Genomic DNA, 26,365 nt, shown 5'->3' with positions numbered 1-26,365 from the left:
ATTGGTTTTTTTCGTATTGGCAAGTTTAAAGGGATACTTTCTTTTAATTTCATTGCAATAAATCCCTATAAGGTTAATTTATTTCGATAGATAGACAAATAAGGATTCTGAAAATATATATGTTTTTATATTTTAGTTTAATTAATGATTTTTAAATTACGATTAAAAGATCCAAAATGCTCTTGTTTTGCGATCATGAGGGCACCTGGTGACACAGAGCCGAACCACCGAAAAACGTTACTAGTTCGTCTCTACCAATTTCGACTTCATAAGTCTCTAAGGCTCCGTAGTGTTTTTCCTACTGGTAGGGGGATTCATTCTGTGAGCGCAGTATGATACAGATTGACGGGAATTGGTATTGGTGCACACCAAATTCTTCTACTTCAGAAGAACTACCCTCAGATTCGTTTATTATAAATTGTTCCGAATTTTCTGAATCCAAAGAATCAGAGTTCGAACTTTCATCCTCAGATTCAGGACCAGAATGATCAGAAATACTTTCTCGTCTGACATTCTTATGCATATAAGCAGACGACGATTCACCAGGCAAGTTGACCTAGATTCTCGTTCCTACTACTTTTTACTCCTTAAACGACAGTTTTCATTCCAACTACTACCAACCAATCAGAGGCCGAACTTTACCTACGTAGGTAATGGGTTGAAAATGGTGGCCGATTTTAAATCTGGCGTTCAAAATTATAATTTTTATTCACGTTTATTTTAATTAATAAATTTTTCTCGCGATTTCTACTGACCCCCATGTTTTTAGGGTTGGTTAATTTATAGAAAACCAATGTTAGTGTGACCAACTCAGATATATCCGATTCTATCCCTTTAATCAAATATCTCTGATTCAGAATAAAATTAAACCTAATTTTATTAATTTAAACCTACTGGGGAAACAGAGCTAAACTAAATTAATTTAACAATTCGATGGTCTCCCAATATTTCTTTTCTTTTTTATCGGTTCAATTGTTTTTAATTTAAAATTATAATTTACTTACCTCGTTGCTATAGAAAACTTGCTGCAAACGTTGAAAGACTTCCCGATAAGATGCCATGGTTCTAGCCGATAATTTACGATTCGCTGGGAATTCTGGGAAGGAGTCGCTTCTAAGAAAACTGTAAAAGGTGTAAAACAATTTGGTTAGGAACATATACTTATTTTACATCCCCTTAAATTTAATTAAAATAACTTATGTAATAAAAGTAATTAAACCATAATTAAGTAGACATTTTATAAAATGTTCCATTAAATTTTGTAAAATTCTAGCAGTAATTACGCGAGATATAACAGAAAAACAAAATAAATTACGGTAAAAATATTTTTGGGTTCTTAAATAAAAATGCTCGTAACTTCCATTTAATTACCTTATTAATTAAAACTAACTCTACTATAATTAAGTAGATATTTCATAGAATAATCCTTAAATTTTTATTAAATTCTACCCATAATTAAACGAGATATCACCGAAAAACAAAATTAATTTCGGGAAAAATAAAATATTTGGTTTCTTAAATAAAAATACTCGTAACTTTCCATAATTATCTTATTAATTAAAAATAATTAGACCATAATTAAGAAGACATTTCATAGACTAATCCATTAAATTTTCATAAACATCGCTTTATAAACAAACGAGATATTCAAACTTAAAAAAAGCATACTTCTACGTAATGCAGGGAAAAGTTTTACAGGGGCAGATAGAAAATACATGGCAAACCTTACCCCTGTAAGTTTGCTTCCCAAATTAATTTTCAAAAAATTGTATAATTTTCTCTAGGCCTATTTTAAGACATATTTTACAACTAACGCAATACTAAATCCTAACCAGAGCCAATATAAGAAGTTACAAGGAAACTTTTTGACTCTTTAAAAGCATTTTATCGGAAAGAAATTTAGATCAAAGTAAAAAATATATTTCTATGGGTAGAAAAGGGCGGGAAAAGGGGCCCACGTGACAGGAAATAGACCAAGAATGATTGATTAGTTATCAGACACTAAAAGAGGCATACCTTCCCCCATCCCTGATAGATCCCGATATCTGACATCAGAAATACACTAACTGAAGTTGAAGTAAATAAATGGAAAAATTAAAAGGAGTGTTTTATGGATGGCCCCTAAAGTAGCATTGTATCTTATTGTTAAATTTAAGGGGGTCATCCCTAAAACAATCGTTCCAATGTTCATAACTTTAACTTGTGTTAGGGGGTGTAACACTTCATATTATTTACATCTGATCTTACATTAAAACCTTTCAATATATAACACTAAAAGCTGCAAATATGCAAGGCTTAAAAAGATCAAAAAATTCCGGGGAGTATAAAAAAAGGTATATATACCTATATACAAAGATTAGTTTTTAATAGGATGGACATTAAGCCTGCATTGGCGAAAGGTATTATGGGTGTTTCACCCCCCCCCTTTTACCCTTTCCCCCGCCTAAAGCCATAGATCATCCATTCTTCACGGTCTATTTTTGGAGCATCAAATGATTCAAGATTAATTGGGGCCGATTAAGTCTAGAGTGTCTGGCTGCCTGCCTGTTTGGTGTCTGGGGTATAAAGAGTTAGTTTAAAACAGAATTAATGATATTTAATTAATAGCTTAATTCGAGAATAGTTACGGAGGGGGGTTTGGCGCGACCCCTAGGGGTAACTCTGGTCCAAGTCCATTATCGAAATAGATTAGTTTTAATTAAGATTAAAGTTAAATGATGATGGAGACACTCCATTGTTGCGTTTGGGCTTTGTAGTTTTATAAAATGTAATTTTGGATTGGTTCGAAGGAATTTTAATGGGAGAGCATTGAAGTTAGTTAAGACTAACTCTAATTTACATACGCTAAGCCTAATATTGAAAAATATACACTAAGCCTAATATTGAAAAATATACACTAAGCCTAATATTGAAAAATATACACTAAGCCTAATATTGAAAAATATACACTAAGCCTAATATTGAAAAATATACACTAAGCCTAATATTGAAAAATATACACTAAGCCTAATATTGAAAAATATACACTAAGCCTAATATTGAAAAATATACACTAAGCCTCATATTGAAAAATATACACTAAGCCTCATATTGAAAAATATACACTAAGCCTAATATTGAAAAATATACACTAAGCCTAATATTGAAAAATATACAGTAAGCCTAATATTGAAAAATATACACTAAGCCTAATATTGAAAAATATACACTAAGCCTAATATTGAAAAATATACACTAAGCCTAATATTGAAAAATATACACTAAGCCTAATATTGAAAAATATACACTAAGCCTAATATTGAAAAATATACACTAAGCCTAATATTGAAAAATATACACTAAGCCTAATATTGAAAAATATACACTAAGCCTAATATTGAAAAATATACACTAAGCCTAATATTGAAAAATATACACTAAGCCTAATATTGAAAAATATACACTAAGCCTAATATTGAAAAATATACACTAAGCCTAATATTGAAAAATATACACTAAGCCTAATATTGAAAAATATACACTAAGCCTCATATTGAAAAATATACACTAAGCCTAATATTGAAAAATATACACTAAGCCTAATCTTGAAAAATATACGCTAATCCTCTTCTTAAACCATAACATTAAGCCTAATCTTAAAACCATAACGCTAAGCCAAATCATAATTTTGAAGAAAAAATGTTTGAAATGAACGCTTACCTTCTTGTCTGTTGATAATCTTTTGAGAGCGTTGCTGATGCTGATCTGGGTTTGGTTTTATCTCTAAGAAAACGATCCAAGTGTATTTCTCTCTCTTTTTGTCTCCTGAGCATCCTGACCTGATTTCGGTGGCTAATTTCACTCTGTTCCAATTCATCTCGAGTTTCTTTCAGCTTCAAAAGAATCGCGTCCCTGGATAATAACAACAAAAGGTAATTTTAAAAAATTTATTCCAAAAAGTTAAAGAAGAAAAAATATATTTAGTTTCTGAATACATTAAAATTCTCCGAAAAAGAAGAAATTGAATCCTAATTTTTTGGGACAAGAACGCGATTAATTCCCCAGGTTGTAATAATAAAATTTGAATTTCCAGCAAAACAACTTTCCAATTTGAATTTTTTCCCATTCTTTCTTTATAATTCTTTATTATTTTATTTTTAACTTCTTGGAAATGGTATCAAAAATAATCCGGTGTCATTTGGGATGTAATAACTCTGGTTCTATAAAGGATACAGAGATGTCCTTTGAGTATGTTATAGCCCTATTTATAACCTTTCCTACGATACTATATATCTTAGGGTTACAACAATCAGGGCCCGTGTGATTAAGCAAAATGTTGATTAGCCCTTGTTAACATGGGCTTTTTACACAACACATTGTAACTCTGGTTCTATAAGAGATACATGAAAATCCTTTGAGTATGTTATAGCCCTATTTCTAAGCTTTCCAACGATACCAAATACTTAGGAATTACAACAATTAGAATGCGAGTAATTATGCAAATTAGTTACCAAAACTGACCACTAACAAAGGCTTCTCCTTAATTTGAATATTAAAAATATGGTATTATATAAGAGATAGAACGAAACCCCTTGAGACTCGAGTATGACATAACCCTATACTTCTTCCCTTTGCAAAGACACTACATATCTTGTAGATAAAACAAAAAATTGTGGCGTCAACTTAAGTTGAAAGCGTGTGTTGAAACACAAAGAACATTCTTAAAGGACTTCCAGGTACGAAGAAAACCAAGACAGAGAAAGAGAGCAAAATAAATATAAGATAAAGTTGTATGAGAAAACACGTCTGAATGTCCGAAAAAGCTCAACCCCTAAGAGACTGAGAGTAATTTGAAAGTAATGTGCCTCTTACTGACTATAAATTACATCCATATCTCTTTCTTTGCCAAGGCCCGAAATTTTTGTATATATATACAACTATTTCTATGTTTTTTATAGCCATCTAACTTTACAAACAAAAAACACATAGCGAGACACAAAATCTCGAGGGGCTACTAACTATTTATATGCATTCCAAGAATTCATACATAAATCCTATAAGAATAAGAGCGGGAATACATACAGGTACTAGGAATAATGCGTATTGCCATTTTAACTCAAGATATCTAGGCGGGTTTTGTGGGAGGAGCTCGGAGAGAGAGGCGGGTTTTGTGAGAGAAGCCCAGAGAGGGAGAGGCGGGTTTGTGAGAGAAGCTCAGAGAGAGAGAGAGGCGGGTTTTGTGAGAGAAGCTCAGAGAGAGAGAGGCGGGTTTTGTGGGAGGAGCTCAGAGATAGAGAGAGGCGGGTTTTGTGGGAGGAGCTCAGAGATAGAGAGAGGCGGGTTTTGTGGGAGGAGCTCAGAGATAGAGAGAGGCGGGTTTTGTGGGAGGAGCTCAGAGATAGAGAGAGGCGGCTTATGTGGGAGGAGCTCAGAGAGAGCCGTGTCGAATAAATTGTAAGTTCTCAAAGGCATACAAAACTTGCGTAGTAGACATCTACAAAGATTCCAATTAGTTGTATGTATTCCTGTTTTTTTTTTAGTGGTTAGCCCCTTTGCTAAGAACAGCACGCAATAAGCCATTAAGAAAGCTTTCAAGACTCTAGCGAAGTCCTCCGAAAACACAAAAACATTACAAAAAGTAAAAAACGAACGTCACTTGCAGATTTGAATTATGGTTATCCATTTCCGAGGCGAAAAATTAACATGAACTTAAGCCTTTGTCTATGGAGATTTAATGGGAGGAAATGTTTTGGTTTTCGTTATGTTTTTCCCCTCCCCTCTCTAAAATTTCGATGGGGGCCCATTTTAACAGTTTGTTTCGATAAAAAGAACGATCCATGGAATTTAATGACCCTAATAAAATACGGGGATATAAAAATATTTGAATAATTAAATTTTGCAGACCGAGGCTTAAGAAAAATACCCCATTTAAAGTGGAATGAGTCGCGATAAATTTTTTTTTTCAGCGAAAGGTTGTTAATAAAGGAGTTCAAATATAAATTAATATATTAATTGTTAACTTAAAAATATATTATTCTAAGCATAACCAGGAATTCATACAGCTAATTGGAATAATTGCGTAGACATTTTAGTTTTCAGCATATTTAGGGTGGATTTTGTGGGAGGAGCTAGACTAATCATGACGTATTTTCACCTCACAATGAATAGTCTCTCGCTACACCTTGTGCCAAAAGGCAACCAATGAAACGACAGTTAGAAAGACGTAATCAGAATTATGAGACGTGACGTATTTTATGAAAGTAAGTTCTCAAACCCGGCCCAACCCACAAAACCCGAAGTCATAGAACTAAACATGTGTACACAATTATTCCAACTACGCTATATGTATTCCTAGCTTTTTGAAAGATAGTACTAGACTTTGACTTTTAAAAATATGACTAAAGTACTACAAGGGGTAGACAAAGTTAAATGAGGTAATATTGGTTTTTCAACAACAAATATGATGAGTTAGTTTTATCTTTTAAAGTTTAGAAGGAAAGTGAAGTGGAAAGAAAAGTTGAATAGAAAATAAATTAGGTATTTTGGTTTTGGGAAACTGAAGTAATTTACTTTACATTTAGGAATATAAAAGGAGAACAAATTGAAGCTTACCTTTGCTCGTAGGCGGTTGTAGCTTTCGTGATTAAGGCCTTGGTTTCTTTCATCTTTCCCGCAAGGGTCTTCTCCAAATTTCTGTAGATTGAACTGTATTGTTCCCGGTCCTTTAGTATCTGGTCTATTTGTTCCCGAATTACGGCATTACTCGATAAAAGTTTATTATAAAGAACAGTCGCCTGTAAAAGAATTGAGAGATTCTATATTGTACCATACATGAGACTTTTGGTTATTACAAGCAGGGATGCATACAGCTACTGGGAATCTTTGTGTAGCTAGTAATTTTATTTTCATTCAACGTATCTATAGGCCGGGTTTGAGGGAGGAGATAGCTAGACTAATCATTATCATACGTTTATAAGTGATATGTTGCTTCCATAAGTTTAATTTGTTTAATTAATATATAGTCATGACAAACTGAAAGGCTTGTAATGAATTTGAAGTGAGTGAGTGAGTGAGTGAGGTAGGTCATAGATTCGAGAGGAGGTAAAGCGAGGGAGGCCTGGTAGGTGAGTGAGGTGGCGCTGCTGTCAAAGGGGGCTTAGTAATGCGGACTAAATAGGAGTGCCTAGATGGAATAGGTCCTAGCTGCAAAATTAATTAACCACCACCGAGTGTACTTAAGACTTCAATTCAATTCTCGCTTCCGTCGTTCTCCTTCTCGAACTAGTTATCTCGAGCTGCTCTAAGTCTCTCAGTAGCATTACGAATCGTATAGGTAGTGCAAATCATACTTATGGAACATAACTTATAAGGCGTCAAGAATTTTATAGTAAGTTCTCAAGCCAGGAATACCCACAAAACCCGAAATCACAGAAATTAACATGGGAGTGCAATGATTACTAGTAGCTGTATGTATTCCTGGTGACTTTCCCTCTAAACTCAAACTATAAACGCAAGAAAAGAAACTGTCTTAAACTTTTATTAGGACTTATACAGGGACACGTACTTTGATGTCATTAAACTTAGTGTGCTCTGTTAGTTAGGCTTTTTAATTAGAGTAGAATCTTTTCTTTGTGTTTTTTTTTATCTATCTTACTTTGGTTGCGCTACGCTTTGTGTTCAAAAGTCATTAAAAAAAACCCACAGAACTCTAGAAGTTGTAGTAATATAAAAAAAGAGAGACCCTGGATTTTACCAGACTTACATAAGTAAATAATTATCATATATAAGTTAATTACATTCCCTAGTCCGTAGATTCATGATAGATAAAAAAAAATATTTTTTAAAGGGAAAGTCTAATGTATATTTAAATTAAATTTAATGAGGTAGGGGTTGTATTTTTATCTTTAAAATAAGATAAGTTTTGGATAATATTTCATTGAGATAAAAAATTTAAAAACCACCCAAAAATTTATTGTGATATTCGTTATACTGGCGAATTTTCTTCGTTATAAATTACTTAAAAACTTACAAGATAAATTATTTACTTATGCTATATTTTAGTAGGATTTAAATAAAAAACTAACATTTGAGTGAGATTGGGAATTTGGAAGTACAAATTAAAAAAAAAGTGGTTTTATTAGCGCAAGTAACTTTAAGCAATTAGAATATTTTTCTAGATTTTTCCTAACTGTTAAACTAAGTTTAAAGGGCGACTTAAACGCCCATTGATAGATATTTTTAAATTTAATTAAAATTATTTAAGTATTTTAAACTAATTTTTTTTAGTAAAAAATTTAAATAAGTTGAATTAAACTTAAATGCAACTAATTGCTAATTGCTTTCTTAAAGGTATTTAAGAACATATTTAAGAATATACTCTAAACTTTTATAAAGTATTTGAAGATAAAAAAAAGGGGTTTCAATTCCTCCTTATATCTAATTATATAAAAAGTTTTATTTTTACTTTAAAACTAATTATAAGTAATTAGTTTTAGGCTTCTTTAATTTACTAGAAATTAGGTCAGGGTTTAATATAGAGGAATAGAACAAGTGGATGTAAATTTGGGAAAAATTAACTTAGGCATCACAGAGTTCTTCTAACTTTAAAGTCTAACTCAATCACAGGCTAAGAAAATACGGTTTTAAAAAATATTTTCACCCCAAAATGTGACGTGAACCTCAACTTTAAAACGTCATAACTTCAGTTTAACAAAAGATCTAGGTAAATCCCTTCAGTATGTTATAGCCCCAATTGTCCTCTATGTAATGGTATTTAAAACATGGCCCTAACTCAATTAGGGGCTGAGAAAATAACCTTTGACCTCTCAAACTCAAAAATAAATAAATAAAAATCAACTTACATGTTGACGTCGATTTTCAAAAACATTAAGCATTTTCTCCTCATTTGAAAAATCCAGGGAAGTTTTAGACTTGGCCCACATTTTATTCTCCTCCAAAATATTATCATCGACAATTTTAATCTATTAATGAATACCAATTAATTAAATAATTAATTAGAGTTAATTAAACCTCGAAATTTTGATTATTTTTGTTACAATTAAAAATAAAACCGCAAAATTTTTAAAATTAAAAATTTACCTTCTCGTTAATAACTTGAATTTTTTCTCGTTCATTTGAACACAATTTCTCCAATTCGTTAAGCCTTTGCAATAATTCGGTGATTTTAGATATCATTTTCTGTTCTTGAATTGAACGCGGTGATCGATCACGTTTGATTCGCGATTTTCGTCGCATCGATTTCAAAGTATTCAAAAGTGTAGATTTTTCAGCTTCAAGAACGCATAGTTGTTTTCTAAAAATTAAAATATACAAAATAATATATTATAAAAAAAATAATTAACAACTTAAAAATTAGGGTGAAATAAAAAATCAATAATTTAATTAGCCTAATCAAGGAAAGAGTCTAATTAATTAAACATTATCCAGTACACAAATTACCGTTCATTAAAAGCTTGGGAAAATAAAAAAACACCCGAAAATTCAAATTGACCCTCATCCCCTCTCTTTCAAATAAATAATTAGCGGAAACAAAAAACCTCCAAACCAGGAAGTAGATTCTCTATCTCTCAAATTTAAATCGTAATCACTCCGTTGTTGCTTGCTTAAACTCTACGCCTAAAAACCCTAGAGGATAAAACAGATCAAGCTCGGAGCAGCTCCAGCGCAACCCCAGCTATAGCAACGGCGTAACAAAGTCCCCTATTTTGAAATCCCAGTGCATCCCACCCAGAGTATTCTAGAAGTTCAGTAACAATTAATTCTACCTCGCACCGATTTAATTTCTCTTTTTCGCCATTTCCAACAAAAACCGGTTTTTTTTTCTTAAATTCTCGAGAGGTAATGTATAGACATCAGATATTCGTATACCACCAGTAGATACAGCGCAAAATTTTTTTTGGAGGTCAGAGTTGAAATGTATTAAAATTCCACGACTATTTAGTATGTTTTTCCTTATAATTTTCCCAACTTGTGATGTTTAGGCTATCAGTTAAGCTTAAGATACATTCATTCAATCCACCTTATTCCCGATGCAGTTGCCAAGGCTTATCATTTCATTTTCTAATGATATTCATAAGCAGACGACGCATCATTACAATCATCATTTAGACTTTTTGTCAGTTGGAATTCACGCAAATAAGCCTTGGCTCATGCATTGGGAATAAGGTGGCGCTAAAAACGCAGCACAAACGGTAAAGAAAGAAAATCGTCTGCTACATATCAAAATTAAAACACACTTAACATATTTCTAATTGCTATGATTTCTGGGTGGTGGTAGGTAGCTAGCTAGCTAGCTCAGCTTCAACACTAGGTTTTTAACCTTTTTGACTTTACTAATTTTTCCTTTGGGGGTTTGAAGCTACGACTTAAGCCTAACACAGTTTTGGCGCGCATACCTTAGGCCTTTGTTTTAAGTACTTCGTTTGGTTCGTTCTAGTAGAGTAAGAGGAGGCAAAGGCTTAACTTTTATTGATGGGGTCACAGCCATTAGTAGCTTGGGATGCCCTTGTCATTTCGCAGAAAGCGCCATACCCCCCCCCCGCTCCACCTTGCGCCCTGCGCCCCCTTTAGGGTTAACTTCTAGCCTAGCTCACGAGCTCTTTTTTCATCTTTTTTGTCTTTCAGATTCAGATAAGGTTAAGGGGAAAGGGAAGGAAGAGAGGAACTTCGTTAAGCCTTGGCTATGTTGGGCGCCATATTGATTATCAAACAGAACGGTAGTGACACCTTATTTCCATATTTTTCAGAAGGGTCTCTCTCCCTTGGTGATGTGGACCTTACTTTACTCCCAAATGATTTCAGTTCAATAACAGACTTACTAAAGTAGACAATAGGTGGCGCTAGTCTTAAAGTTTTTAGGTTTAATAAATTTACCTTACAGCTAGGTAGGTAAGACTTTAGCCTTAAAAAAAATAATTTTTTTTTAAATATATATACACCGGTGTATTGCGGGTAATGGTTTCACAGGGGCTATGGGATTTTATATAGAAGCAAATCAGCCTGTAGTTCGGCTTCCCAATAATATTTTCAAAAAAATGCTTTTTAAAGTTTAAACTATATTATTTAAATTTTAAATAATTGTTTTAAATTAGTATTTTTATTTATAATAATTTGTTTATTATTTTAAACGATAATTTATATATTTTTATCATTAAAATTAACTATATAAACTACCATATTTAATATAAACCTATTTAAACTATTAAATTTAAACCTATTAAAAATATTAAAACCCCCAAAAGAGACATAGCTAATTAAAGGTCCCTTTAAATTTAATTGAACCCAGGAATACATATATCTACTAAGAATAATTACACCCCAAATATCTCCAGTGTTAATTTCTATTAATTCGTGTTTTGTGAGTATACTGGGCTTGAAAATTTACTTTCCCCGTCACGCCTACTAATTCTAATGACGTCTTACTAACAGTTAAAATGCCCACGCAAATATTACAATTAACTATATGTATTCCTATTCCTATTAAACCTTAATCGTTGAGATAAATAATAAATCTTTTATTTTTTAAATAATAATAATAATGTGAACAAAACCCAGAACCCAAGCCTAACATTGCAATGTTATCTTTAAATAAAATCTAAACTTACTCTCCTCTCCTCTCTCCTATCTCCCTCCTTGATGTAACAATACTTACAAATGTGTATTACACCCCTTTAGAACTTAGAAGAACGAATTTCTCTACATCCAGGACCTCAACTATACCTTAAAGAATTATTAACGAGATTATATTTTACACCAGATTCCCTCCAGTGCAACTCCGAGCTTTTTCTAATCGAATAAAAAAAAATTCTAGCATTAAAGTCTCGCCTCGTGCGCCACCGTTCCGTTCCGTTTTTACTCTGGGATTGCACTAGGTCTCTCTCACCCGAACTAACATACATCCTCAGGACTAGTTCAGAACAAAAAAAAAGAAATATAATTTTTTTTTTCTTGTGCTTTCTCTAAGCCTTGGTCTCTTTTTCTTTTTGTATTTTGTTGCGAGTCTCTCTCTGAGCGCCCGTTACAATATTTTTCTGTTTTTTTTAGTAACAAGGAGCGATTCGTCGAGATAGCACCGCGGGGGATGTTATTCTCTCTCTCCAAAGGGTGGATGGACCCCCAAAAAATAAAAATAAATTCAGTGTTTTCAAAAAATGTTTATGGGAAAAATGTTGTAAACTTGTGATTTAGATTTTCAATTATATTTATTTTCTTCTGGGTGTTATTAATTTCGAGTTTGGTTTTAATTAGTGTTTATGAGGGGTATTTAATGATTATGGTAGGTATTGTGTAGAGGAGATTTTGGGGTTTAATTTGAGACCAAATCGGTCAAAATGGTCAAGAAATAGATGTAAAGTTATACTGTATATTTTAATTTATCGTGTGGTTTTACCTAATTAAAGATAATTAAGCGGGATTTATTTTAATTTAGGTGAATTTAGGAGAATACGTAGAGTAGAAATAGGACTACAATATGAGACCGAGTTGGTCAAAATCGGTCAAGAAATGAAGTACTTACACGATATTAAACTTGAGTATTATTATTATATTTATAAGAAATTTCGATATACGATTGCAAAAATTAATAATAATTAAAATGAATTAAGGTTAAAAATAAAGTAAATATACCAGTAGATAGCTAAGAATTTGGGCTTTAAAACGCGCCTAATTAGGTTTAAATCGGACGGTAATTAACGCAGATAATTAAAAAATAAAAAAAAATAATCATAAATATTTCCCAACCCAAACTTAAGCCGTATTTCCACTGAAACGAATATACCATTTTTCTCTTGAAATTCTTTTTCCGTTTTGGAGCAACGCGTTTTTGGCGATAGAGTGGAAACAAGATATCCTTGCTTCTTTCTTTTTCTTAGCAAATTTTTCTTATATACACATATATATATACACTTTTTGTGTGTGTCTTTCTCAGAGAGAGATCTTCAGGGGCAGCTTCCTAACGGTGGTACTTTTCGTACCTTTGGCTTGTGTGTGTTTTCTTTACAAGAAAACGGCGGTTGAGGTTTACGAAAAGTGGTGCCCCGATGCACTTTGGGTTCGGAGGTGAAAACATAGAAAGAGATGGTGAAAGAAATTTGAGAAGATCGCTTTTGCTTCTTTTGGAAAATGTACTTTTAAAATAAAAATGGGATATATCGTGAGATGAATTAATAAATGAGCTTTATAAACGTTCCCCTATTATTATAAAACAGTATTCGATTTCAATACGTGGTGTCCATTCCAAAAAGGCACAGGTAAATACAGGACTACACTTCTAAGACCACCGATTTTGTTAGTTACGCTAACAAAAGTTAAGGTATAACCAAGAAGTGATATCTATAGTTTATTAGGGAGAAGGTAAATAAATTCATTCATCCACATTTCCAGCTCTTTATCTCCAGTGCAAAAGTTACGTAGACGTGTCCGGAGTTAATCCCCGCCGCCTCTAAATTAATTACAACCAGCCAGCATCTGATTGGTTCTTGAAAACTCGTGCACGTCAGCGCGACGACGCGAATGAGAAAAAAAATTACAGTCATATTTTCCGACTGAGGAGAGGAGGCGAAATAGCCCGGGGCCTCCTCCTTTTACGTCCCCCCTTGTATTTTGAAAGGGGGGGACTGCAGGACTATGGCGCGAGAATACTTATAGGCATCTTCTCCCTAATAAACTAGATATCACTTCTTGTTAAGGTATAATGTTATGTTACTTGAACCTTTCCTTTAATTAACTAATAGATTAATATATAATTAATTATATATTAATTCTCTTAAAAACTCAAGTTCAAGAAGACGAAGATATCATAAGAAACCTAACATTCATAAGTTACCAATTCGTACGTCTCTTTGTAATAGCATATACATGTTGTGGTAGTAAGATATGAAAAGATTGTCATATATATAGAGGTTTTGAAGGGGCGGTTGTATTTAATCCATAACCACTTGCCATCTTCAATTTGTCTTAGCCGTTCCGAGAGCAAGCATTTCCCTTGACACAAACTAAGCATTCCTTCTCCATCATATATCCATGTTACTAGTGCCAAGGCTTAGCCTTCCATCTAACACTGGTAAAAGAAAAAAATATATATGTTCCCTAACACTAATCACCTGTCAGTAAGCCGGAATACCATCACTACAGTTATAAAACTACCATATTTTGTAACCTAACCTTTAGAGACAAGGCTTGGCGTACTTTTAGCCAAGGCTTAACGCCGGTGATAGTGATTCCAGTTCCGGAAGCTCTATGTCATTCCATGATGAACAGTATATCCTCCCCTACACCCCATCCTAACCCGGGAAGGGGGTCCAAAATGAGTTTAACCGGGGAGATAGGGGAGAGCTAGTAGACCAAAAAGACACGGTGGTAGCACTAGCAGCTAGCAGCATCCACCAAGGCTTAACCCGTGAATGCTAACACGTGGACTAGCTGGACTGTATAACATTGCAGAAGAAGAAAAAAAGGTCTAACGGAAAAGGGGAGGCGCTACCGAAGAATAAAAATCGTCAGACCGGAAACTCTTTAGGCGTCTAACTATGTCCTACTCCTGCGATCATGGGATGGGATAGGGAACTAGCTAAGCCTTGGTTACTTAGTTTTAGGATAGAGTGACGCTGGGATATTGCGAGGTAATGGTTTTATGGTACCATTATGTTGGTAACAAGGTTACAAGGATGATAGCCGATTGATTACGTTGTAACGGTTGATATGACGTAATTCTCAATGGAGTTATGCGATTGTGTAACCTTCCGCGATATGTTATCAAGATTTGGAAGTGATTTTTATACTTGGTCAAGTATAAAATTGAACAAGTTAATTTGATAATAATTCAGATAACTATGCCTAGTGCATGTATCTCTTTAAATTACTACTTTCATAAGTTCATCCCATAAGTTTGTTAATATCTGGTAACTTAGAAACTGAAAGGCTTGTAATGAATTTGAAGTGAGTGAGTGAGTGAGTGAGGTAGGTCATAGATTCGAGGAGGTAAAGCGAGGGAGGCCTGGTTGGTGAGTGAGTGAGGCGCTGCTGTCAAATTTGGGCTTAGTAATGCGGACTAAATAGGAGTGCCTAGATGGAATAGGTCCTAGCTGCAAAATTAATTAACCACCACCGAGTGTACTTAGGACTTCAATTGAATTCTCGCTCCCCCTCGTTCTCCTTCTCGAACTAGTTATCTCGAGCTGTAAAATAAGTCTCTCAATAGCATTACGAAGCGTATAGGTAGTGCATATCATACTTATGGAGCGAACATATCACTTATAAACTTATTCTAATTCGCATCGCATTGCCTTATAACGTAATTACAGAAATATTTGTGAGGTTTAATACAATTTAAAAGAGTACAAGACCTAAGGTTTGTTTTCCTACACAACACAACCCAAGAAAAGTGTCAAATAAAATTCTGCAGTTTCGCTTATTGGATAATGTTTTTTCCCACGCATTTTTCTCTAGTTTAGTAAGTCCCCCTACCTTTAAAAAGTTTAAATAAACCTTTCGGAAAAATAGAGTAAATAGGGTATAGAAGGAACCGGGGGGATCAACCCCCAAGAACGTGACCATCTCCAGTCTTACCAACTAACTATAAACAGGGTGTTTTTGAATCAGATTTTACTCTATTTACGTTCAGGACGTCAGTTGCTCGTAACATTTGTTCATGACGTCATAGACTAAAATGGAAGATACCATAAGAGCGTGTTTTGTAGAGTAATCGCACCAAGTTTCATAACGGAAGTGATTGAACTAAAATCACTACAATAAAATTAATTTACAATTAAAATTTTATATGTTGACAATTTTTGTAGGTGTCTTTAACGGATCATAACTTTTTCCTGACGTCATAGAGTAAAATTAAAGATACCATAAAAAAGAGCGTGTTTTGATTAGAAAAAGCACCACGTTTCATGGCGGAAGAGACTAAACTAAAATCGCCACGATAAAATTAAGTTACAATTAAATTTTGACATGTTGACAATTTTGGTCGTGTCTTTAACTGATCATAACATTTTTTCCTGACGTCATAGAGTAAAATTGAAGACACCATAAGAAAGAGCACATTCCGTAGAGTAATATCACCGAGTTTCATAGAGAACACGATTAAAATAACCTCAAAACAATTAAAATAATTAAATTGGTGGTGACAGAAAACGCGTTGATAACTTTTGATAAATTTCCTAATCCACAAAACAATAATTTCACCGGAACCTCGAAAGCCTTGAAAGAAAACTATCTACCAAGGCCTACACCCTGTACGTGTAGACCTCTATTACCAACCTAGCATAACCCATACCACGTTCGAGAAGGAAGAAGACCTCTAGGCTCTAGATAGCGCTTTTTGGGGACTTGAATATAAGGATAGAGACTCAGAGAGAGAGAGAGAGAGAGAGAGAGAGAGAGAGAGAAAAAGAAAATTCTTGTATTTATTTAGTTAAGCCTTGGCCGAGTGGAGAGAAAATAGACGTTTAATGCTTTCAAGGATTCCGAAGAGCGCGTCTGTCTCTTCGTCCCATTGGATTCCTTCTTCTGCTTCTTCTCCTCTAGAAGTCTAGCATCTTCTAGGCTCCCTCTTTTAGGGTTCATACAACTTTTGGAAAACAAATTTCCCTGAGATTTCCAGGTTTTTCCCCATATACTTCCCTGAACTTTCCAGGTTTTTCCCCTATATGGAGTATCCTATGGAGCAAATGTTAACGAAGGAGGAGTGGGGGCAAATAGGACTATAACATAATCAAAGGACATCCACGTACCTCAAATATAACCAGAGTTATGAGCCTCCAAAGTATAGTGTAATGTTAATCCCATGGAGGGAATGTTCACGAACATTTTGCTTAATTACTCGGCCCCTTTTGACGCAAATTTCCCTGAATTCCCGGAATTTTACTAAAAATTCGAAATTTCCCTGAGGTTTTTGTCAACTATTTATTTCTCTGATTTTTCCAGGTTTTCCCTGTTTTCCAGGTTTGTATGAACCCTGCCCTTTTCCTCCTCTAGAAATAGTCCGAAAGAATCTGCTAGAAATCTTTGAGGCCCTCTTGAAGTACCAAGGTATCCCCCGGTTCACCTCCACCAGTCTATTTTGGATTCCGAGAGAGGCGAGCGAGCCGATCGAGTATTAGACAAGTTTCTATCTTCTTGGGTCGCCGCCGCAGTTTTCCCGCTTCAAATTCTACACTTTCCTTTTCTCTCCGTTCCTTTGGTTGGAAAAGTTTCGTATTGACAAAGAAGCACGTCTTGATAGTTCGCTTACTCAATGATATCCTCTAAGGGGGACCGTGCCCAAAGAATTACAATCCACTAAAATTAGGCTTAACGAACGAGACGGGGGGGGGGTCTTTAATTAAATTTTCTTCGTTAATAGACAGAAGTAGACGAACGTACATAGGCGTTCAGTGAACAAATAGCAAGTAGGCCTAGATTAAATAGTAAAAAAAATATCAAGAGAAATGAAATTTTTAGAACTCAGAAATCTCTCGATTTTTAATTGGCTATAACTTCTGTAATTAACAGATAGAGTAAATTTAAAGTTACCGTAATAAACTAGAGATTTGAGAGGGTAATTGCTCCAAGTTTCATGAGAAACCCAATATTAATAACGCCCCCACAATGAATTGAAGTTTTAGTACTAAACATTTTCGGTCATGACATTTGACTCCATCTTTAATTGGCTATAACTTCTCTTAATTAACAGCTAGAGTAAATTTAAAAATATCGTAATAAACTAGGGATTCGAGAGAGTAATCGCTCCAATTTTCACGAAAGTCCCAACATAAATAAGGCCCCCCCACAATGAATTGAAGTTTTAGTACTAAACATTTTCGTTCATGACATGGTCCCCATCTTTAATTGGCTATAACCTTTGTTAATTAACAGCTAGAGTAGATTTAAAAATATTGTAATAAACTAGAGATTCTAGGGAGTAATTGCTCCAAGTTTCATGAGAATCCCACGATAAATAACACCCCCACATTGAATTGAAGATGTAATTCAAAAAACAAGTTTATGAAACATTTTCATATAAAATTATTATTCTTAAATAATAAACTAGATATTACGCTATATAAATAAACATTTTTTGTAAAATAAACCTTAACGAACGGTCCCTGTTAAACAAATCCAATCCTTTAGACATGTCACGCTACACACGTAACGGCTATACATTTCAAAAGACTAAACAAAAGTAGATCGTAGCCCTCCACGGAAAACCTAAAGTAAAGAAATACCAACCTGCATGCTCGAGGAAGGCAAAAGCTTGGTGTTTCTCGAGACCCCAAAACAGTAATCAGCGTGAAAAGCTGACTAAAATAGCCTTAACTCTCGCTGACAACTATAAGTGACTTTGCAAAGCGTAATTGAATCTACAAAGACAAGAGGAATAGACTGAGATCGAGGTAGGAGGTCATGAAGGGTCCCCAGCTGTAGTGTAGTCACGAGTTCTGTTTGAAATCGAAAAATATATCCCAAGAAAATTGAAGATACGTCCAGCCTGAACTGAACTGCCCAAACTAGAAAACTAAAAACTAGAGTAGAAAGTCCGAAAGTTATTTTGGTTTTTATCTCCTACACTCGAAGATATCTCCAGTTGGAAGTTTTTAGGCTTAGGAAAAAGGGTTTTTCGCAGTTATATAACAAAACACAATAAGAGTATGCTTTAATGGGCATATACTACAAAGCAGACGACAAAAGTAGGTCGTGGATAATTTCAAGGTCACAGTAACGACTTACTAACTTAGCAGACGACAAAACGGGGCGTGGTCGCATCAAAGATAATCTCAAAAAGACAAAAACATTAGGCCTAGTCCAATTACAATCTACATGGGATGGATACAATTTTACTTAGACTAATTTAGGATCAAAATAGGCCTAATTTTAAGGCCTAGTCTACTTTTATTAAATCAAAATTTTCAAATTTTCCAAGACATTAGGCTGCTGTAAGACTAAAAGTATTTCAACAATGTCTATTGTCTTGAATTTTCCCGGCATGCAGCTGCGTAATTTAATTAGTTAAGCCTTGGTTCGTTTTAAAAGACCTACAACGCTAAGCCTAAATGAAAGAACAGTTATCTATAGATATATATGTCCCTCGTGATAAGTGTTTAAAGAATTTAAGCTAATACATGAAAAGGCAATTAAATACGCATCTTTTATCCTTAAGATCCGATCTAAGCCTTTGTACGTATTGTTTCAATATCAATAAACCCAAATCTAAATTCTCGAGACACGCGCTAGTGTCTCGATAATATAGTAGTGGGTATATAGTACAAAAGGGTGTCCTTTTCCCGCCAAAAAGGGAGTGGGCTAGAAGAGAGAGGTGATAACTAGCGAAAAGCGATACACATAGCGTTGGCCCGATACTCTTAACGGACCAATCAGAGAGCCCCCATCTGCGAAAGCAGCATCACGCGGGCTACAGTCTCTCGAGGGATAGAATGATGGGTTAAAGGGTTATACCCGTACGTCCAAAGGCAGGCTCTTCCAGTCTTTTCCCGCCAATTTTACGCGCGTGGGCTTTCTCGTTTGAGCTATTAACGGCAACTTATACAATGAGTAATGGTAACTTAGGGCTCCGTTTACGGTTATAAATTTTGGCGGGAAAGGCCTTGCACGAGAGAGGGTTCGGGTCACTATTCTAATTAATTTCTATTTTGATCCACAAGAGCTTCTAAGGTTTTGGCGGGAAATACAACTCCCCCACCCTTTTCCATCTCTATAACCCCCCTCGCTAACGTGCTTCAGTTTATTTAATTTGAAAGTTTTGCAAAATGGTTTCGGTTTAGATTTTTGATGGATTTGAATGCTACTAGATGAGAAAGAGAGAGAGGATGGTATGTACCGTGTTTTCAAAGGCTTAGAAAGGTTTTAAAATTTGCTTTGAAATGGGTAAACAACATATCAAACCATTGAACCACTCACAAAGAGATAGTTATACAAATAATTCACGTGATACAGATTGACAATACAGATAACAGATTAATTTTATCTGTTATCTGTTAAAAAAAATTAGGTTCAAATCCTCGTTAACTTGAGTAATATTGATGTATATTGGGTTATGGAAATTTCAAAGACTTGTTGTGGAGCAGTCGTTATTAAAGTTTCAAAATAATATTTTTTTAGCGACGTTTTTGGCTGCGTTCAGAGAAAGAAACCGATAGTATATAATTATTCTAACCGGTTTTTTCGGAACTTGTGGCTGAACGCGTAGTTGTGACGTTGTCACTCATTACACAGTAAAAAAAAAGCATTTCGTAAAACAAGCAGGTTGGTAAGGTGTGCCTGAAGCATTATAGAAATCATCTACTAAGTCATGTATTTTTGAAAGTTTGATGGACTTCATGTTTCAGTTAATTACTTTATTGCAATGCTTATGTTTTTTTTTTCAATACACTCGATTTTAACATTGTTACATTCTTATCGGGCTCATTCGTTCGAGAGACTTTAAAGCCTCGCTAAGATTTTCTTCGGCCATTTCACCCACTTCTTCACCCATACCTAGTGCGTTAAACGGAGATCTAACTCCACGTTTCAAAATCCCACCTGCAGCGTCAATGGGCCCTGGTGGCATTGCAACGCTTTCCTTAGTAAAAACTGTAAATAAAAATTAACAAGGGGTATTATAGTTTTGCTCATGCGCCCTTCATTACATAAAGAATACTGCCCCCCCCCCCGTCTTTAACACGTGACACAATCTGGAACCATGTTCTCATTCACTCTCCACCACCGAATTCACTAACCACGTGGTGACTTTGTTGTCTATTCGATTAATTATTTTAAAATTTAAACCAAGGCTTAAGGAATAAACTCTCTAATCACGTGATATAACGAATAAAAGGGCGCGTGAAATTTATAAATTGAAACGCAAGGCTTAAGGAATTATTATAAATTCACTAATCGTGAACGTGATGTAACGAATTTAGGCTCGTGAAATTTAAAAATTGAAACCGAGGCTTAGTAACTAGTGGTTAAGAAAATTAGTTGTGTAATTACCAACGATGGCAACGAGGCAAACTAGAACTAAGCAAGCTATGGTCTTCATCTTTCTTCTTTAGGCGTGGTATGGTTTTATGTACAGAAAATTGTTCTGTTGTGATATTTTACCAATGGTTGCGGTTCAATTTATACTAAAAACGATGCTAAAGTCGACGTGTTGCAAAAAGCAATTTTAAAAATGATTAGGTATTGTTCTATAGTTGAACATAATACCATAAAAATTCCTTATATTTTTTACAATAGGAAAATTACATTACAATGGAACCATTATCATTTAGAAATACACGATAAAAGAAATACTATATTTATTATTTTGTTTATTCCAAAAAATATTTGAAACCAATTTATATTATTGCTCTAGGCCTAATAGTGAGTCAGTGACTGTAGAGGTTGACCTCTGACCTTCGTGTAATGATTTTTAATTAATGTAAATTAAACATTTAGGACTTAAAACATAAAGACGATGATCTCATGTAGGTCCAATGCAGGTTTAGTTTTTACTTAAGGCCTAAAAGCGAGACCAAGGCTTAAGACTACTTTTCCCGCCATTTTTCTCTATTGCTTTAGCTTCTTTTGATGGGTGCTATAGAGGGCGTGGTCTTACTGAGGGGTTCTTGTCTCCCTGTGGTGGGGATAAGAGACAAGAAGACTTAAAGGGGGTCTGTCTTCCTTCGCTATCTGAAGATAACAGATTAATTTGATCTGTTTTATACGTTATACCATAAGTTTATAAGATATGTTCCATAAGTATGTCACTACCTATACTTCGTAATGCTAGTGGCTTAATGAGAGCTAGTTCAAGAACGGCGTGAGAATTGACTACACTCGGTTTTGCAGTCCATCCTCCTATTTAGTCTATACTAAGCCTTTGACAGCGCCTCACCAGGCGTCGCTTTACGAGAATCTATGACGTTTCGCCTACGTCACTTCATGACAAACTCTCATTAACGAGTGACACACTTATGGAACATAACTTATAAACTTATGGTTAAACGGACATTTAAAAGATAAAAATATAGATATATATATATAGTTTTCGATGCCTGTTAACTGAAGTAATGCTGATGTGTCTTGGGTTATGGAAATTTCATTGTAAAGACTTGTTGTGGAGCAGTCGTTATTAAAGTTTCAAAATAATTTTTTTTTTAGCGACGTTGTTGGCTGCGTTCAGAGAAAGAAACCGATAGTATATAATTATTATAAACGGTTTTTTCGGTACTTGTGGCTGAACGCGTAGTTGTGACGTTGTCACTCATTACACAGGAAAAAAAAAGCATTTCGTAAAACAAGCCGGTTGGAAAGGTATGCCTGAGGCATTATAGAAATCATCTACTAAGTCATGTATTTTTGAAAGTTAGATGGATGGCAAAAAAGAGATTCATGTTTCAGTTAATTACTTTATTGCAATGTTTATGTTTTTAATACACTCGATTTTAACATTGTTACTTTCTTAACGGCCCATTCCTGGGAAAGCGCCCAAAGTTTTTAACCCCATGTTAAGACCTTCTCCGGCTAGTCCACCGGCCACTTCACCCATTTCTTCAGCCATACTTAGTGGGTTAAACAGAGATCTAACTCCACGATTCAAAATCCCACCTGCAGCGCCAATGGGCCCTGGTGGCATTGCAAAGCTTTCCTTAGTAAAAACTGTAAATAAAAATTAACAAGGGGTATTATAGTTTTGCGCATGCGCCCTTCATTACATAAAGAATAGTGGCGCCCCCCAGTCTTTAACACGTGACACAATCTGACACACCCTGTTCTCATTCACTCTCCACCACCGTATTGATTAATCACGTGGTAACTTTGTTGTCTATTCGATTAATTAATTAATTTAAAATTTAGACCAAGGCTTAAGGAATAAACTCTCTAACCACGTGATATAACGAATAAAAGGGCGCGTGGAACTTAATGCATGGAAACCCAAGGCTTAAGGAATGTGTTATAAATTCACTAATCGTGCATGCACGTGATATAACGAATTTAAAAATTGAAACCAAGGCTTAGCAACTAGTAGTTTAGAAATTTGGTTGTGGTACTTACCAACGAGGGCAACGAGGCAAACTAAAACTAAGCAAGCTATGGTCTTCATCTTTCTTATTTAGTCGCTGTAGAGTTTGAAGTACAGAAAATAGATCTGTGATATTTTACCAATGGTTGCAGTTCAATTTATACTAAAAGTGATGCTAAAGTCGACGTGTTGCAAAAAGCAATTTTAAAAATGATTAGGTATTGTTCTATAGTTGAACATAATACCATAAAAATTCCTTATATTTTTTACAATAGGAAAATTACATTACAATGGCACCATTATCATTTAGAAATACACGATAAAAGAAATATTACGTTTATCATTTTGTTTATTTCAAAAGAAATATTTGAAACCAATTTATATTATTGCTCTAGGCCTAGTAGTGAGTTAGTAACTGTAGAAGTTGACCTCTGAACTTCGCGTAGTGTTTTAAATTAGAAATTCATGTCTAAAAACATAAAGATGATGATCCCATGTAGGTTATAAATAGAGCTGATATCTTTCTTATTGTAAAATCAATAAGTGTCCATTGCAGGTTTAGTTTTTACTTAAGGCCTAAAATGGAGAGACCAAGGCTTAAGACTACTTTTCCCGCCTTCTTTCTATGTGTTCTTAGACGTTGGTAATATCATACTTAAGAAGGATGAGATGATCATAGCGATAGTTTTTGAGAGAGAGAGAGAGAGGGGGTTTCTGATTTTTGCTTTAGCTTCTTTTGATGGGTGCTATAGAGGGCGTGGTCTTACTGAGGGGTTCTTGTCTCCCCCTGGTGGGGATAAGAGACAAGAAGACTTAAAGGGGGACTTTCTTCCTTCGCTATCTGAAGATAACAGATTAATTTGATCTGTTTTATATGTTATACGCACAGAGACATTTAAAAGAAAAAATATAGATGTAGGTTTAGATGACTGTTAACTGAAGTAATGCTGTGATGTGTCAAAGTTCAAATGATTGTGGTGCTGTTATTTATTATGGGATTATCACGAAACTTGGAGCTATTACTCCCTCGAATCTCTAGTTTATCATGGTATTTTCAAATTTACGATAACTAGTCGTAATCAATAGTTATAAGGGTTCATACAACTTTTGGAAAACAGATTTCCTTCAGTTTTTCTAATAGATTTCCCTGAGTTTTCCAGGTTTTTTCCCCATATGTTTCCCTGAGTTTCCCAGGTTTTTCCCCATATGTTTCCCTGAGTTTCCCAGGTTTTTCCCCATATATTTCCCTGAGTTTCCCAGGTTTTTCCCCATATATATTTCCCTGAGTTTCCCAGGTTTTTCCCCATATATATTTCCCTGAGTTTCCCAGGTTTTTCCCCATATATATTTCCCTGAGTTTCCCAGGTTTTTCCCCATATATATTTCCCTGAGTTTCCCAGGTTTTTCCCCATATATATTTCCCTGAGTTTCCCAGGTTTTTCCCCATATATATTTCCCTGAGTTTCCCAGGTCTTTCCCCATATATATTTCAAGGAGTTTCCCAGGTCTTTCCCCATATATATTTCCCGGAGTTTCCCAGGTCTTTCCCCATATATATTTCCCGGAGTTTCCCAGGTCTTTCCCCATATATATTTCCCGGAGTTTCCCAGGTCTTTCCCCATATATATTTCCCGGAGTTTCCCAGGTCTTTCCCCATATATTTCCCGTAGTTTCCCAGGTCTTTCCCCATATATTTCCCGGAGTTTCCCAGGTCTTTCCCCATATATTTCCTGGATTTTCCCAGGTCTTTCCCCATAGACTTCCCTGAGTTTTCCAGGTCTTTTCCCATAGATTTCCCTGAGGTTTCCAGGTTTTTCCCCATAAATTTCCAACAATTTTTCAGGTTTTTTCCCCCATTGATTTCCCTGATTTTTTCCCCATATAAGGAGCAATAACGGGAGTGGTTTTAGATAGTTGAAGGAACCCCTTCAGAGCAAACTTAATCAAACCACACTAAAAATTCGAAATTTCCCAGAGCTTTTTGTCAACAATTTATTTCCCTGAGTTTCCCAGGTTTGTATAAACCCTGAATTATAACTAACTAAAAATTATTTATTTATAAATATGTAAACCCTCAGCTTTTTAGTTGAGTTTTAAACTCCATAATGTTATTGCAACAAATATCGACTAGAAAATAAAAAAAATTGCAAGATATCCTCGTTTTTTTATAAATTTTCCACAACAAAAGCGAGGGGAATATAAAAAAAAAATTCTATTTCCATGCAAATTTTCAAGTTCTTTGTTTGCCTATCCCCCCCTTTTACAAAATCACTTCCACTTCTTTCATGAACAACATCTCTTTGCATTATAATAACTATCTAGTTTTATTATAAAGTTAAAATGAATTTAACTGACAAGTAACGTTGTATATTTGATTTTACTTTAATATACTAACCAGGATAAAATTGTCATAATGCATTACATCATTTCCGAAATTAAAATTGACTTTGACAGAGAGTGTCTTTACTTCCGATATTAATTTACTTCCGATTGCACGGAGGGGGATCTCGATTCTCGAGGCGCTTCTTTTAGATTTTTAGGGTTAAGTTTAAACCTTTGTAAACCTCTATCTAATTCTATACGCCGGGATATTGTAAGTATAAGTGTTATATACTTTTGTTTCAAGGGCAGTTTACAAAATAAGTAATTCCGGAGTATCCGCCATTTTTGATGGAAGATCACGGGCAATTAAAACCAAAATTTACACAATTCTTCTATGAGATATAACGGTGATGTGTATAAATTTTCATCGGAATAGAGTTAATAATACCCTAGTTATAGCCTTGTAAAGATTGAATAACTTTTAAGGTAGCCATTTTAAAACATGGCCTCCGTTACAAACGAAAACCTATCTAATTCAATTACGATATGCAGCGAATCTTTATACGATATTTCAGCAAAATCGGTTTAAAAAATACCCTAGTTACGATCTCGGTTATGTTAAGTTACATTAATGGCCGCCACATTTAAACATGGCCGCCGATAAAAACGAAAATCTACCTACTTAGACTTGGAAGTATAATGAAGCTTCATACAAAATTTCAGCAAAATCAGTTTAAAAATACCTTAGTTACGACCTCGGTTACGTTAAGTTACATTAAAGGCCGCCATCTTACAAAATGGCTGCCAATAAAAACGAAAATCTACCTACTTAGACTTGGAAGTATAATGAACCTTCATATAAATTTTCAGCATAATCGGTTAAAATATACCTTAGTTACGACCTCTGTTATGTTAAGTTACATTAATGGCCGCCATCTTTCAAAATGGCCGCCAATAAAAACCAAAATCTACCAATTTAGACTTTGAAGTATAATGAATCTTTATACAAAATTTCATCTGAATCGGTTAAGGCATTATGAAGTTACATTACGATTACTA

General features: G+C 34.6%; 1 protein-coding gene and 2 long non-coding RNA genes across 3 annotated transcripts in view; all 3 read right to left on the bottom strand.

Annotated features, from left to right (window-relative positions):
• LOC149615628 (coiled-coil domain-containing protein 63-like) overlaps positions 1-26,365 on the bottom strand; it is a 124,601-nt gene that overhangs the window by 15,482 nt on the left and 82,754 nt on the right. The window contains exons 5-9 of the mRNA XM_089857186.1: positions 9,079-9,292; positions 8,841-8,960; positions 6,592-6,773; positions 3,700-3,891; positions 1,005-1,122 (exon numbers count right to left, since the gene is read on the bottom strand). Coding sequence (XP_089713312.1) covers positions 1,005-1,122; positions 3,700-3,891; positions 6,592-6,773; positions 8,841-8,960; positions 9,079-9,292 — 826 coding nt within the window. The remainder of the gene's footprint in view (positions 1-1,004; positions 1,123-3,699; positions 3,892-6,591; positions 6,774-8,840; positions 8,961-9,078; positions 9,293-26,365) is intronic.
• On the bottom strand, positions 20,296-21,959 carry LOC149615631 (uncharacterized). The gene is made up of 2 exons (XR_016376122.1): positions 20,971-21,959; positions 20,296-20,571 (listed from the first exon to the last, which is right to left on the bottom strand). It is a non-coding gene; the product is annotated as an uncharacterized LOC149615631 (long non-coding RNA).
• LOC149615630 (uncharacterized) lies at positions 22,357-23,578 on the bottom strand. Its single transcript, XR_016376121.1, has 2 exons — positions 23,017-23,578; positions 22,357-22,620 (listed from the first exon to the last, which is right to left on the bottom strand). It is a non-coding gene; the product is annotated as an uncharacterized LOC149615630 (long non-coding RNA).

Source organism: Phalangium opilio, unplaced genomic scaffold, assembly GCF_054372755.1.
Source record: "Phalangium opilio isolate 3A_F unplaced genomic scaffold, DU_Popi_V2 ptg000217l_1, whole genome shotgun sequence".
In the NCBI taxonomy this organism is placed as follows: Eukaryota; Metazoa; Arthropoda; class Arachnida; order Opiliones; family Phalangiidae; genus Phalangium; species Phalangium opilio.
The sequence above is the reverse complement of the archived record's forward strand: the minus strand, read 5'-3'. Positions and strand labels throughout refer to the sequence as shown.